The sequence below is a fragment of the Pangasianodon hypophthalmus genome, chromosome 9 (assembly GCF_027358585.1).
Source record: "Pangasianodon hypophthalmus isolate fPanHyp1 chromosome 9, fPanHyp1.pri, whole genome shotgun sequence".
Classification (NCBI taxonomy): domain Eukaryota; kingdom Metazoa; phylum Chordata; class Actinopteri; order Siluriformes; family Pangasiidae; genus Pangasianodon; species Pangasianodon hypophthalmus.
In genome coordinates, this window is record NC_069718.1 from 858658 (window position 1) to 874516 (window position 15859).

Sequence of the window (15859 nt, forward strand, 5' to 3'; positions counted from 1 at the left end):
TCAGAATCTACACCTCTCTATTAGAGTAAATAAAACATGCACATTACCTGTGTTTGTATTTCAGTCTGATGATCTTCCTAGGGTCAATAAACTACGATTTGTCCTTTATCCTTTATTTGAGCGGACAAAAATATGAAATCCTCTAAATCAACATACATCAAGAAAACATACACTCATAATATATATTTATAGTAACAAATAACATGGTGGTGGTCAAGGCATATTATAAGCTAACTGGTGTCTTGTCTATGTCTTAATTTGTTTCTCAATTTGAGACACACATAATCCTTTGCCTTTTTCTATAACTGCCACAACTTCTATTGTTTTCAAATTTACTGCATAGCTACACATATCCATCGCATCAGGGCGCGTGTTTAAGAGAAGGTTATACATGAGCACAAAAACAAGGAAAACTCTTGTGTTTTCATGCACAACAATATCACTATTCTTAAATTATTTATAATTCTCAGCCAAAAGTTTTATCCCCTAACACCTGAAGCTGAGACCATAATATTGTAATGAACGTTTCTTTTATTTATTTAAAAGTTGGGAGACGCACCGAGGGTGAGCAATCATTCGCAACAGCGTGTAAAAAAAAATAAATAAATAAAAAAATTAGGAATCCACTTCTGAGATATGCTGAACATTAATCAGGATTTATTGACCTTCATAAAGACCAGAGGTGAAGTTCAGAGGTTCTCTTTAGCTTTAATGGCACACTGTATGTTAGATAGTTGCACTGTTTTCCTCGTTGTATTTGTGCTCATGTATAACTTTCTTTTACACACACGCCCTTATATGATGAATAGGTGTAACGATGGAGTAAATTTGAAATACGAAGTAAATTATCAAACTTGTCTTTCCAGTTTCAGTGCTCAATAATAACTGATGAATTCTACACCCCCTAAGAACGCTGCTATCTGATCACGCCCTACACTGACATGTTCAATCACCTGAACAATTGCTGCGCTTCTGTTTCTCTTTATATAAATCACTCAAGCGCAACATCACACTCATTAAATGTAAACCTTCAGCCACAATTTCCCACCCTAATTATTGTCTTTGTTAATGAGCAGAAGGGAATTTTATTCATTTATATGGCAATATTAGGTACTTTACCCTCTTATCTCTCATCTATAATCACAAATGGAACAACCTGCAGCAGTCCCTGAAATCTGATACTTTTATCTCATTTGATTATTTTAAATCTAAAATTTCAACTTTCATCTTTTCATGATGTTTCTACATGTTTTACTCAAACTTTCAAATGTAAACCCTCTATGCTTTTATTTCTTACTTGTTTTTGCACCTTTTACTTGACCATTTTACATGTTTTATGTAGAGTATATTGTAATGTGTGCTATGATGTGTTTGTTGAATTTATATGTTTTACTGTAACAGGCCTCTTGAGATTATGATCCCAAAGATACCATGTGTTAAAATAAAGAACATAACTTCCACAAAACTGCAATTTACATGTGCAGGGTGATGCTATGACATCAGCATTTCCAAAAACATATGTTTTTCCTCTCCACTTTTGAGGGCAATTTTGAAAGATTTTTTGAGGTGCAGGCTATTTGTTGGTACCTCGAATAGTGCGGGCTACAGCTGGGGGTAGAGCTTTCTCTTACAAAGCCCCACAGTTATGGAACAGCCTTCCACTTAGTGTTCGGGGCTCAGACACAGTGTCAGTGTTTAAGTCTAGGCTGAAAACATATTTGTTTAGTCAAGCCTTTAGTGAATAGTTTTTTCTTAGGTACAGGGGCAGGTCTGGAGGGTTCACAGGCATAGAGTGTTGTGGTGAACTGGGATGTTTGGATGCTGTCGCCCCCCCACTCTCACACGTTCACTCAGGTGTGTTGATGGTGGAGTGGCTGCTGCTTTATGTCCCAGGACTCCCTCATGTCTGTGTTAGCTTCTGGCTCTCCCTTTTAGTTATGCTGTCATAGCTAGTCTTGCCGAAGTCCCTGCTTGCTCTCTGCACACAAAGTACATTGTCCTTAACCATTAGAGGACAAAAGCTCACCTAACAGTCTCTCCCTCTCTCTCCATCTCTCTCTCTCTCTGTCTGTCGAGCTACACATGCTACTCCTGAGATGCCAGTGATCCTGACCCCTTCGGCTCTCCAGACCTGGCTGATCCATCCTGATGCCCTACTTCTGTTTCGAGTTCTCATCAGTTCAAAATCTGCTGGTGAGGATGGCCCACATGGACAGCCTGAAGTTACATGAGATTACTAAGGATGGAACCACTTAAAAACCATGAAGACGGCTTTGGACTGCAAATGATACAAACAGTTTTGCACTCGGGTCTCCATCAGTGGACAGTCGATAGGTTCAACAAAATAGACTTCATGTGAAAACTGATGAATCCATGTAGTACACAGTTATAGAAGGGAATGATTTATAATCGCACTATCCGTTGCACCCAGATGAGGATGGTTCCTCTCGTCTCAGGGAGTTTTTCCTCATCACCATCACCTCTGGCTCGCTCATTAGGGATAAATTCATACATTTACAATTTATATCCTGAATTTATATATTTCTGCAAAGCTGCTTTGTGCCAGTGGCCGCTGTGACAGGACATTCCATGGTGTTGTCATATTGGAGCAAGGACACCAGTCTTAACATAATCATATATAAACCATTTAATTATTAAATATTACATCCGTCAAAGTGAATGTGACAGTAAGAAATGCATTAGTCACCACAGGGGAATTTGCTGGTTTTCATGGAGGACTGGTTCAACAGAAATGCCAACACTGGGCTGAGGGTATATGCCAATACTGATCCTTCTTGTTATGTATAAACTGTTATGCGCAAACAGCCCTGGGGAAGTAGTAATACGTGCGTACGGCCCCAACAACACCGCTGAGACACAGTACAGTACAGTACAGCTCTCTTTTCTCTCCTTTATCTCCTCGCTGGCACGCACCGAAACACAGAGCCCTCATTAATCATTCATCCACAGGTACAGGCTCATCTTTAACACTCTCACTCACGCCTACACCCTCCATTCAAACCGGCGCTCAACCACACCCCGTGCCCCACTGTACTCAGAGACAACTATTCACCTGTTACTTATTAAAATATAACTTAATATGAATATAATTTATATTAAAATATAAATTAATTCTTCTGAACGTAATATTCAGTCTCATTACCGAAGCACAGTTATCATTTCTGAATTTATTATTTTTAATTATTTAGACATTCAGTGACTTTACTTTTTTAATTATTAATTCTAAATATTCTCACTAAAGTTTAACATTTTTTAACATTAAAAAATTAACTTTCTACTTTAATCTAAAAAAAAAAAAAAAAAAAAAAAAAAAATTGCTTTGAAATAAGCTCTTATATTGTTGATAATAAGAGAATGGTTAATATTCACCAAAATTAAAAATTAATAAATGAATAGTCTTAGAGCATTTACTAAGCATACATATGATGTGCTAAAAAAAACTATTTTAATTTCTTTAAATAAACAGTCTGCATTACCAGTCTTGGTCAATTATTTTGTTGCTGTAATAAGATTTTTTCTGAACAGTATCTAAAAATGCTTATAAAAAATACAACAAAATGACCAAAACAAGCCTCCATATTATAACGAACTATAATTTCAGATCTAACTGTTTATGTTCCAAAGCAAAAGATCTCAAATAAACGACTTAATAATTTCAATGAAATTACTATTTCGTGAGAACTACCCAGTTAGTGATGTGTACTGGCGGTTTTACACCGTTTCACCTCTCACAGTAAGAAATCCTAAGTCCCTTGCTCTTCATGTGTTTTGTTCCATGGACTAGAAGGAACAACGTTTCCACTGTTTATATGAATATTAATGAGAGGACAGTAAAACTCACTGCCTTGATAGAGCATTGACAGAACAGGTTATTCAGCAAAGCGCTTATCCTAACACTGCTGTTCAATCGTTTCTCCAGGAAGAGGTTCAATAGATTATCTCATCAATTACAGGATTTGATTTACAAATTCAAGTGAGTTTTTCTTTTAATTCTGTTTCTAATACAAAAGTCTAAAAGGCATTTGTTGAGTGTTATACTTAAAACTTTTCAAAATGTGGGAATCTGATGATTCGTTACTTAGGTTAGGTAAAATATGCAATTGATTTGTTTGAAAACATAGTAACCTACTTTTATTAATAAACAAGTAAAAATCTAATCATTAACAATATTGCAGCAGTTTCAAAGATTGAATAAACTTATAAAAATAAGTATAACAGCATATTTGGTCAAACAGGACTTCAGTTTTATCCATAGATGTGTGTGATTGTGAACAGTGGGTATTAGACCGCAATGCTAGCTTCTTTTCAGTAAAGAGATCCCTGTTCTTTTCCACCTGATGTGAAACTGAGACTTACTAACAATCGAATATATTAGGGATGTAACTGAATACAAATACGTTATTCAGAAAGAACTGATAATGTGTTCTAAATTATATATATATATGCGCCTTCAAAAACAATTAAATGAAATGTTCCTACATTTAAAAATCCTATAAAGAGCAGTAAACAGTAATAAATGAAACAAAGTCAGTATTTAATGTGACGATCCTTCACTTTAAATAAATAAACAGTATCTGAGGTGCAGTGTGTGCAGTTTTATAAGGAAATGAGCTGGAAGTGTTACTGAGCATCTTGCAGAAGCAGCCACAGTTCTTCTGGAGACTTTGACTGTCGACTCGCTTCTTATTTCTGCAGCGAAACCCAGCAGCCTTCATCATGTTTTTATCTGAAAAGTGTCTCTTATGGAATCTGCTGCTTTCTTTACTGACATACAGACATTTTTCTGTAACGTTTCATTTTGTGCTGGAAAACTAATGTTTGGAATCTAAAATGTTTTTGTACTGAATCAATAATGTAGAAGCCAGAAAATAAACATCTATAACAAAGTTTGTAGTAAAAAAAAAAGAAGGATTTTTGCACAGTGTTGTATATATATAGCAGAGTCAGCAAACTATGTTCTAGGAAACAAGTCTCTAGTTGCTGAGGAAACTGGCGTGCTATGTTGATTATTTATCATTTACAGAAGTTAATGAATTTTATTTTTCGTCCTCTAAAGCAACCAAGACTTCAATGGGAGGTTTTCAGCATTTCCTGCTGTTGCAGGTTTTGCTTCTGGGAGTCACAGGAGTATTCTACACTTACTACAAGCCAAACGCAAACTCGATACCGTGCCAGGAGGTTGCAGTATCCAAATATAAATGCCCAGATAAATGCTCAGATAAATGCCACAATGCTCTCAAAGGGAACTTTATCACACGTTTAACCACCACCCTTAAACAACTAACACCAATTACCAAACCAGTTGTCCTGGAAGAAAATAAGGAAAATCATGACCTTGACACGGTCATATTAATCTGGTCATGGCCTTTTGGTTATAAGTTTAAAGGAGAATCCTGTAGTCCACTGTTTGGTATTAAAGGTTGTCACTTTACAGATGACAGAAGCCAGTATGACAAAGCCCATGGTGTTATGTTTCATCACAGAGATATCGGTGGTGATTTACCAAACCTGCTAAACACACCACGACCTCCACACCAGAAGTGGGTATGGATGAACATGGAGTCTCCTGATAATTCACAAAGATGGACTGGGCTAGATGGTTTATTCAATCTGACTGCAAATTATCGGAGAGATTCAGATGTCTGGGTGCCTTATGGGAGAATCACAGAAGCATCTGAGAAGGACAAAACCTTTAACATACCACCAAAGGATAAATTAGTGTGCTGGATTGTCAGTAACTGGAACCCCAACTTTAGGAGAGTGAAATATTTTAACGAACTGAACAAACACATAAAAATAGAGGTTTATGGTAGACACTTTAACAGATCCATTAGCAACGATGATTATATAAGCACCTTGTCGAGCTGTAAATTCTACTTATCGTTCGAGAACTCCATCCATAAAGACTACTTCACAGAAAAGCTGTTTAACCCTCTGAAAGTCGGCACGGTTCCTGTGGTTCTCGGTCCACCCAGGGAGAACTACGAGGATTTCATTCCAGCAGATTCATTCATTCATGTGGACGATTTCAAATCCCCTCAGGAACTGGCAAAACATCTCACATTTCTGGACCAGAACCAGGAAGTTTATGAACAGTTCTTCACCTGGAGACAACACTTTACTGCTGCTCGTACGATATTTGGTGTAGAACACGCCTGTCGCATATGTGATTATGTAAAACAATATAAGGGATACAGAGTGTTTAAAAATCTCAATACATGGTATTGGGGCTAGGCAGCTTGGGAAATGAACAATGTTCAAACAACGTTTAGTCAAACGTCACACACTATTTCATGTTACAGAAGACAGAACAGAATGGGAAGATAGGATGCACCATCTACCCATGTTATTAATCCACTGGTAAAAATAAATAAATAAAATTTATTACAAATACTTACCTTATCATCAAATCACTTAGAAATTAGATTACTAAACCTCCCCAGATAAAGTTAATCTATCTTAACTAGTACTTTATGTCTTTGTCAATTACTGAACCAAAGGTTTTGACTACATGACACTTTCACTGGGTAAAAGGAAGACAATATGATACCATTTTAGTGCAATTGTATTCTTTTTCTTCATTTATAAATAAATTGGGAGTTTGGTGTGCTAATAATATACATGAAAATAAACATTTAATCAAATGTTATTCTGTAATAAAACTCTTTTCTATGTTTGCATGCACATATCACCTGGTCAAAAGTCATTATCTGTATTTTATTTTCCTAAAGCAGGAAGAATCCAAACTCATTCAGTAACCAGTAAACAAGGTCCAAACGTGTCAACACACTCTTTACTGACTTGCTTTCTCTGCCTTCTGTTGTTCCAATCTGCTTGTCCATCTAAATTGCTGTTTCTTTTACTTTACCAGCTCATTGGAAGTTTGCTGGATGTGCACTAGATGGAGGATCAAAGCATCAGCATCGACAAATTATTATAAAATAATACAACAATACCTGAAAACTTGTTTGTCCATGTAAACAGGAGTGTTCGTATGGACCATGCAGCTAGCTAACATGACAGGATCAGATGGCTAGTTAGCACAGTTGCTAAATAGAATTTTATTATTAAAATTAAAAGGGAAAGGTGCATTAAAGATATTTTAAGAATAACTCGGAGCTTAACTAGAGAACATAATAGCATAATTGGCGCTAAAATACCTAATTTCTAAATATTAAAAGTAGAATTTTGACATTTAAAAGTAGAAATGTAGATAAATAACCTGTTTAATTGCTTTGTTACCTCAGTTTATCCACCATTTTGTCTTCTCTCGCGATCTTCTCCTCAGGCTGCACTGCCTCACGCCACTTTCTGGAATTTTCCATGGGCATCTTTTTTTTAAAAAAAAAAAAAAAAAAAAAAAAAAACATAAAATAAAAAAATTCCCGCCACAAACCGCTTGACCAATCACATTGCACGGGAGCTCATTTTGTCATCAACTGCTATGCAGATTTCCTAAATGTAATCGGTGATTGGACGGCTGAGAAATAACGGTCATATTTTAAAATATTAAACCTTGTGTATAGGATGAGGATCCGAGGAAACAGCCTGGTGTTGTAGTTGTTGTTTTTTTCTTGGCATGCACCAAAATGGAAATTAATTAATTTTTTCATAATTTTTTACAAATAAATATTGACTGTATTAATTGTTTCTACTTCTTTCAACACCAAAGTCTAGAAAACATACTTGTGAATTTAAATTCTCTGGTGTAATTGTGGACCTTTATTCTCTTTTCATGAATAAAGATATGATAAAATATGCAGAAATAAATTTTGGGTGATTTTTCTCAATTTATTCTTAAACTGCAGCAATCTGAAGTGATGAAAAATAAACACAAACACAAAAGCTTTGTGTAATATTTATTTTTTTAAAAAACAAACCTGTTTTGAATATTTCATCCATATACAGTTTTTTTTTTATTATTAGTTTTTTTTCTCTTTTCTTTTTGAAACTAAAAGCAAACCGTTTTGACTTCCTTCTGCAATCAGGCTGGATATTTCTCCCATCAACTACTCGTCCATCTTAGAGTGAATCTGACTGCAACACTGCAAGTAATGTTTTATGCCATTCATATATGTATTATGTTAATACAAAGCTATACATAAAAGATTTCTTTAAGTTTTTTATAAGTTCAGTCAATATTTGAAGCAGCAGGCTTTTGTTTAAATAAAAAGTAGCATGGTTACACACTCATGGACCACAATAGTGAGGTTCTCTCCATCAAAAGAGGTTTTATTCCTGAATAACACGTCACTGTTTTCTTTAACTTGAGCCTCTTAAATAAATCTCAGTCCCAAACATCTTTCATTCCCTCCAGTTTTGTCTCCTGTATGCTGAATACGGGGTGATTTTGAACACAGATGGCGCTATATCCTTCACTATTTCACTATCCTCCCTTTTCACCACCCTTCATCTACACTACTTTTCCTCCATCTCTTACTTAGCAGCTAATCCATCCATCTCTCCATCAGTACCACCCCTTCCTAATCATCCTTCCATCTCTGTTTCTTAGCTGTGTCACGATTCAGTGCAGACCTGATTTAATTTAAACAAATGTTATCTCATTGCTCTTGGACTGGTTACACAGAGTTAATCATCATCATCATCATCTTCAGAGGAAGAGCGCATCACGCCACCACTGTCGTCACGGTAACAGTGCGCAAGCGTCCGGAGCTGCTCGAGGCTCTCTGCGATTTCAGCTTGGTCGCCGTGAGAAAGGAAACTGGGAGAAATGCGACGTAAATCAATGGAGCTGCAGGACTTCTGCAGCTCGGCTAAAAAATGAGACATGGATGAACTGGACTGCAAACTTGTCAGCACGGGAAGAGACAAAACCGGCGGTGGAGCCACTGCGAGAGAGAGAGAGAGAGAGAGAGAGAGAGAGAGAGAGAGAGGGAGGGAGAGAGAGAATTAAGGCAACACATAATTAGACTTAATTACTACTAAAACTAAATTAGGCTAATTACTGATAACTAGTTCTTAGCTATAAAATTATAAACTCTCTCACTCAGACTGTAAACCACTTAAGGGAAATTAAACACTCATGTTAAAGTACAGTATGTGACAAATATATCAACAAAATACAGCGCTTTTAGAAACCACTCTACACTACTAGTACACGCAACACACCCAGGGATTAAAGACGTTACGAAAACACCATCTCTATTCCAGTTTCTCGCCTCATCAGTCAGAGCTTGACTGTTTCAGTGCCACTCAACAAACACAACATAAAACGACAAAAATTAAACCACAGCATACATTAAATACACAAACCTAATAAACACAGTAAACATGAATATATATATAAAATGTATTGTATTTGTAGTGTACTGCTGTGTTATTAATACTTGCCCGCAGTGGTGCTATAGTGCTGTGTAATTGTATTGTGTACCTGGTATTAATACAGTATAATTTATTTTTATTATTAATACAGTGTACCACAGTGTGACAATACTAGCCAACCTGGTGATCTGTTGTGTAGTGTACGATTATACAACACATCGGAGACGTAATTCTACATTTTGCATTTTTTGTACCAGTGCCAAGTGAGCCGTCTTGTAACTGGGAACCCTGTGCTGAATTTAAGTCTCTTTTTCATCAAGTGTACCGGACAAATGGGTAGAGCGAGAAAGTGTTTATTTTCAGTTTCAATGAGAAATAATGGTAGCTATCCATTGCTTCCAAAGCTAACTAGCTGTTCACAAACTAAATAAAGCACTAATCAGTGTGAAATGTGTGTTTTGTGCAATTTATGCTTAATTCTTAGATTAGATTAGTAAGGTAAGATAACTGTACTAACTAGGCATGAGACAGAATTTCTTGTCCTAAATATCACGATACAAAACACTAGCAAGGCGAATTTTGCTTCTCTGAGGAGTATTGCGATATTTCCATTTAATATTCATTATGAGCGCTACCTCCTCTTACACACTAGGTGGCAGCACCAGAGGCAGTAGCATAAAGAGCACTTGTTAATAGCACTGTCTGTATAGAGGTCTGTAATGGAGCCCTCTACAGAGTAGTGAAGTGTACAGTAGTGTTATTAACACGTACCTGTGGGGGACGTTTGGTTCCGTATTAAACCCTGAGAGTCGAGGTTTGGACTGAAGATCTGAGGAAAGGGCGGGGTCAGTTTACTAGGGGAGAAGAGCAACTGTACTGCTCTGTGGGGCAAAACCACACACACACACACACACACACACACACACACACACACACACGCATATTACACATCATATTTACAGCCGTAATGCATGACCTGTGACGTGTGTGTGTGTGTGTGTGTGTGTGTGTGATGCTTACAGTGGTGTAGACGGGTAGTGTGTTCTGAGGTGTGTGTTCAGTACTTCTTCTCCTGACTGAGCACAGTGTAGAATGGAAGGAGGTTCTGTTCCAGGATCCAGAGAACTGCAGGGATAAAAGAGCATTATAACCTCTACATGGACTTCTCCATGACATCTCCATGACATCTCCATGACATCTCCGCATAACCAATATCAATCTGTTTTAGTTAAGATGTAGAAAAGTGTTTCTTTCTTCCTATTCTAGGAAAAAAATTGTGATGTAAAGCAACTGATAAAGAGTACATGTGAAGTTTTCTAGAATCTGCATCTTACCTAAACAGATGAGTGGCATCACTAATAAATATTTAAGTGATATTACCTTTATTTGGAATGATAACTCACAGCAGCATACTGAACACACTGTAGAGAATGTGTGAAGGACTACACTTCAGCTGAAATCTAAATCCGATATACAGTTCATTATTATTTTATATAATTTTTTAAAATTAGAATTCTTATAATCATTATAACAATGAATATTAATAATAATTATTATTGTAACCCTTGTTCTTTTCCACAACTTGCTCTCTAGCCCAGCTAAGCGTTGTGTGATTTGTGTGTGTTTTGTGGGATGATGGAATAACAGGACCAGAGATTGGATTGGAGATCGGATTGAAGATCGGATTGGAGATCGGATTGTGCAGTGCACTAGGTGGCAGCACTATTTATTAGCAAAGCATCTGTTTTGACACTGGAATGTGGGTTCCCGCTTCACACAAGTAAATAAATAAATATATATCGCCATCTAGTGGCCATTTCTAACATTCCTCCATCTATTATTCTTCTTATTGCATATTCAATTTTTCTGAATATTAGTACAACTATTAGTATATTGCCTTTTACATTTCATTACTCCACATTCTATACAGTCTATATATATATAGACTGTATAGAATGTGGAGTAAAGTTTGTAAAGTAAATTTGTAAAGTACCATGTACAGTATAATATATATATTATACTGTACATGGTACTTTACAAATTTTCGTACAGTGCACTTATGGCAATACTGCACTTAAGTAAATGTAAATAAATGAAATATAAACTCTATAGATATACTCGTTTTGTTTCAGTAAATGTACACAGAGTTATTCTGTTCTTTATCTTGCTCTACCTCATGTCATTAAACCACCAGAATAACCTCCACAAACAACCACTGATTTTAAAACCAACAGATATGTAGTTTAGAGGAGCATTAGGTGCGATTGGGATTTTTTGGGTGGGTTCAACATCTGACTGATTTATTTCCACTCCTTGAGCTCGCACCAGTTCCTGCCTGTGTTCACAAAGCTCCGCCCCCAGGACCTACGGTGGCCAGTGGAGTAAAGCTCAACTATGATATTAGTGTTATCATTAGGCACGGCAGAATAGTAAGGAACTGTGGAGCTCTGTCTATAGAACAAGCAACTTTAATTAATTCTGCTTTACATTTTTCCCAGCACACAGTTCTTATACAGAATCAGCTGATAAAGCCAGAAGCTTTTTTATTCACCTGTCTTAGCCTCTTAGCCTTAGCCTCTAACTTCTCTCAGATTAGCTTCTCCCCTCAGCAGGCTCTGATTTATTGTGTTTGGTGATTAATGGCACTTATATTTCATTTATTCTGAGTGATTTTATTATCTTATCGTGCTACAGAAGTACGAGCAGTGGAACTCTGTATAAGGGCTGGCTAATGTTGACATTTTAGCAGTTAGCTTTTCCCCACTCAGTCATTCAAGCTCTTAAAACCCAGTTTATAGCATTAAATGACGATTATATTTCACTTATCCTGAGACTTTGCTAACTCCACGTCCAGTGCAGCGTCATTCCTTCATCAGTAATAAAATACTCAGTCTTAGAAAAGCACTGCCAGTGTTCATCCTGGTGTTGTCGCATTTCATGTTGTTTTTATCTGGTTGTGCTGGGAGCTTACAGGCTTCAGCCGTGTTTGTTTTCTCTCCCAGCATGCTGTGGTGGGGGCGGAGTGAAGGGGCGTCGGGGCGTGTCTATAAAATGACTGACAGAAGGCCCATCCAGATAATTATGGTCTGGAGTGAAGTGCATTTGCAGCTTTTCAAATGTGTTTTTAGTCACATTTTGCTCATCCTTTTCAGGTTATTTGTAAATTTTGGAAATTTAAACAAAATCAACTATTGCTCCTTTACACCACAGTGTAGTGGCATTAACAGTGCTCTATATCTTACTGAATCTACTAATGCCAACACAAACACTCATGCTAAATGTCTGTCAGACTACAGCAATGACTTCTGGGTAAGCCGTGCCTGTAGTGACGTCATTTCACTGACTCGACAACGCAACGCCGTTCGTGTTTAACACCTCATACCTCACTTGGCTCCGCCCCTCCAGCCCCTTTAGCGTCACCGATTGGCCAAAACATCGCCCGCCAGCCCGCTCAGGACAACCCGATAGAGGTTTCCACGGTAACATGTCACCGCAGGCGTTCAGCGCATCAGGAAGGCAGCTGCCGTGCATCATGGGAAATGGAACAGACCCGTAAGCGCACACAACCTGAGAACGACAAACAGAAAGATTATCTGATGCTCAACGTGATGAATGATGAGGCAACATTCTACTATCTCACCTTCCTGCCTGAGACGGTGAGCGCGTCCGCCAGCTGCCACATGGGGGCGCTGTTCTGTCTCAGCCTGTAGGGGACGGTCAGCGTGTCAAGAGCTAGAGCTAACACAGAGCTGCTGTGATACCACAGAGACGGCTAAGGACAGAGAGAGAGAGAGAGAGAGGGAGGGAGAGAGGGGGGGGGGAGAGGGAGAGAGAGAGAGAGAGAGGGAGAGAGAGTATTATTAATATTAGTTACAGACAGACAGAGATTCCTACAGTAGAGTAATATTCACCACATTGAAACATGACTGATAAACATATAAACTTCACTGAACTCACGTCATAACTAAGGAGAGGGAAAGTGGTGGGCGGAGCCGGAATTCTCCCTAGCCCGCCCCTCAGGGTCAAAGGGCAGAACAACGAACTGTGATTGGCCATGTGGACCATTCCCAGAGCGCAGTTCATCATGTGATACACATCCTTAATCGGACTCTGTCCAGGAAAGATACACAGACAGACAGACAGTTAGATACCCAGTCAGAGAGACAGACAGTTAGATACACAGACAGACAGACAGTGAGATACCCAGTCAGAGAGACAGACAGTTAGATACCCAGTCAGAGAGACAGACAGTTAGATACACAGACAGACAGACAGTGAGATACCCAGTCAGAGAGACAGACAGTTAGATACACAGACAGACAGACAGTGAGATACCCAGTCAGACAGACAGACAGTTAGATACCCAGTCAGAGAGACAGACAGTTAGATACACAGACAGACAGACAGTGAGATACCCAGTCAGAGAGACAGACAGTTAGATACACAGACAGACAGACAGTGAGATACCCAGTCAGAGAGACAGACAGTTAGATACACAGACAGACAGACAGTGAGATACCCAGTCAGAGAGACAGACAGTTAGATACCCAGACAGACAGACAGTTAGATACCCAGTCAGAGAGACAGACAGTTAGATACACAGACAGACAGACAGTTAGATACCCAGTCAGAGAGACAGACAGTTAGATACACAGACAGACAGACAGTTAGATACCCAGTCAGACAGACAGACAGTTAGATACCCAGTCAGACAGACAGACAGTTAGATACCCAGTCAGACAGACAGACAGTTAGATACCCAGTCAGACAGACAGACAGTTAGATACCCAGTCAGACAGACAGTTAGATACCCAGTCAGAGAGACAGACAGTTAGATACACAGACAGACAGACAGTGAGATACCCAGTCAGAGAGACAGACAGTTAGATACACAGACAGACAGACAGTGAGATACCCAGTCAGAGAGACAGACAGTGAGATACCCAGTCAGAGAGACAGACAGTTAGATACCCAGTCAGAGAGACAGACAGTTAGATACCCAGTCAGAGAGACAGACAGTTAGATACACAGACAGACAGACAGTGAGATCCCAGTCAGAGAGACAGACAGTTAGATACACAGACAGACAGACAGTGAGATACCCAGTCAGAGAGACAGACAGTGAGATACCCAGTCAGAGAGACAGACAGTTAGATACCCAGTCAGAGAGACAGACAGTTAGATACCCAGTCAGAGAGACAGACAGTGAGATACCCAGTCAGAGAGACAGACAGTTAGATACCCAGTCAGAGAGACAGACAGTTAGATACACAGACAGACAGACAGACAGACAGTTAGATACACAGAGAGACAGACAGTTAGATACACAGACAGACAGACAGACAGTTAGATACACAGAGAGACAGACAGACAGTGAGATACACAGAGAGACAGACAGACAGTGAGATACACAGAGAGACAGACAGTTAGATACACAGAGAGACAGACAGACAGTGAGATACACAGAGAGACAGACAGTTAGATACACAGAGAGACAGACAGACAGTTAGATACACAGAGAGACAGACAGTTAGATACACAGAGAGACAGACAGTTAGATACACAGAGAGACAGACAGTGAGATACACAGAGAGACAGACAGTTAGATACACAGAGAGACAGACAGTTAGATACACAGAGAGACAGACAGACAGTGAGATACACAGAGAGACAGACAGTGAGATACACAGAGAGACAGACAGTGAGATACACAGAGAGACAGACAGTTAGATACACAGAGAGACAGACAGTTAGATACACAGAGAGACAGACAGACAGTGAGATACACAGAGAGACAGACAGTGAGATACACAGAGAGACAGACAGTTAGATACACAGAGAGACAGACAGACAGTGAGATACACAGAGAGACAGACAGTTAGATACACAGAGAGACAGACAGACAGTTAGATACACAGAGAGACAGACAGTTAGATACACAGAGAGACAGACAGTTAGATACACAGAGAGACAGACAGTGAGATACACAGAGAGACAGACAGTGAGATACACAGAGAGACAGACAGTTAGATACACAGAGAGACAGACAGACAGTGAGATACACAGAGAGACAGACAGTAGATACACAGAGAGACAGACAGTTAGATACACAGAGAGACAGACAGTTAGATACACAGAGAGACAGACAGTTAGATACACAGAGAGACAGACAGTGAGATACACAGAGAGACAGACAGTTAGATACACAGAGAGACAGACAGACAGTGAGATACACAGAGAGACAGACAGTGAGATACACAGAGAGACAGACAGTGAGAGTACACAGAGAGACAGACAGTTAGATACACAGAGAGACAGACAGACAGGAGATACACAGAGAGACAGACAGTGAGATACACAGAGAGACAGACAGTTAGATACACAGAGAGACAGACAGACAGTGACATACACAGAGAGACAGACAGTTAGATACACAGAGAGACAGACAGTTAGATACACAGAGAGACAGACAGTGTATCATCAATAAGACCAAATGACTTACTGATTCAGGGTGACTGACAGGAGCCACGCCCCACGTCAGGATGCCCCGCCCACT

General features: G+C 38.9%; 2 protein-coding genes across 2 annotated transcripts in view; one reads left to right on the forward strand and one right to left on the reverse strand.

Annotated features, from left to right (window-relative positions):
• The first annotated feature begins 3443 nt into the window (after positions 1 to 3443).
• LOC113525256 (4-galactosyl-N-acetylglucosaminide 3-alpha-L-fucosyltransferase 9-like) lies at positions 3444 to 6916 on the forward strand. The gene has a single exon (XM_053236813.1). The coding sequence runs from the start codon at positions 5092 to 5094 to the stop codon at positions 6253 to 6255; it is 1164 nt and encodes a 387-aa protein (XP_053092788.1). The 5' UTR covers positions 3444 to 5091; the 3' UTR covers positions 6256 to 6916.
• A 947-nt stretch (positions 6917 to 7863) lies between these two features.
• The window catches only part of msto1 (misato mitochondrial distribution and morphology regulator 1), a 21105-nt gene continuing 13109 nt past the window's right edge, over positions 7864 to 15859 (reverse strand). Inside the window, exons 8-14 of the mRNA XM_053236811.1 lie at positions 15806 to 15859; positions 13261 to 13413; positions 12944 to 13075; positions 12686 to 12870; positions 10324 to 10428; positions 10075 to 10184; positions 7864 to 8870 (exon numbers count right to left, since the gene is read on the reverse strand). The exon at positions 15806 to 15859 is cut by the window's right edge and continues 81 nt beyond it. Coding sequence (XP_053092786.1) covers positions 8611 to 8870; positions 10075 to 10184; positions 10324 to 10428; positions 12686 to 12870; positions 12944 to 13075; positions 13261 to 13413; positions 15806 to 15859 — 999 coding nt within the window. The 3' untranslated portion in view covers positions 7864 to 8610. The remainder of the gene's footprint in view (positions 8871 to 10074; positions 10185 to 10323; positions 10429 to 12685; positions 12871 to 12943; positions 13076 to 13260; positions 13414 to 15805) is intronic.

Bases quoted from the DNA above. Each gene is read 5' to 3' on its own strand.
- LOC113525256 (XM_053236813.1), top strand. From the start codon at position 5,092: ATGGGAGGTTTTCAGCATTTCCTGCTGTTGCAGGTTTTGCTTCTGGGA.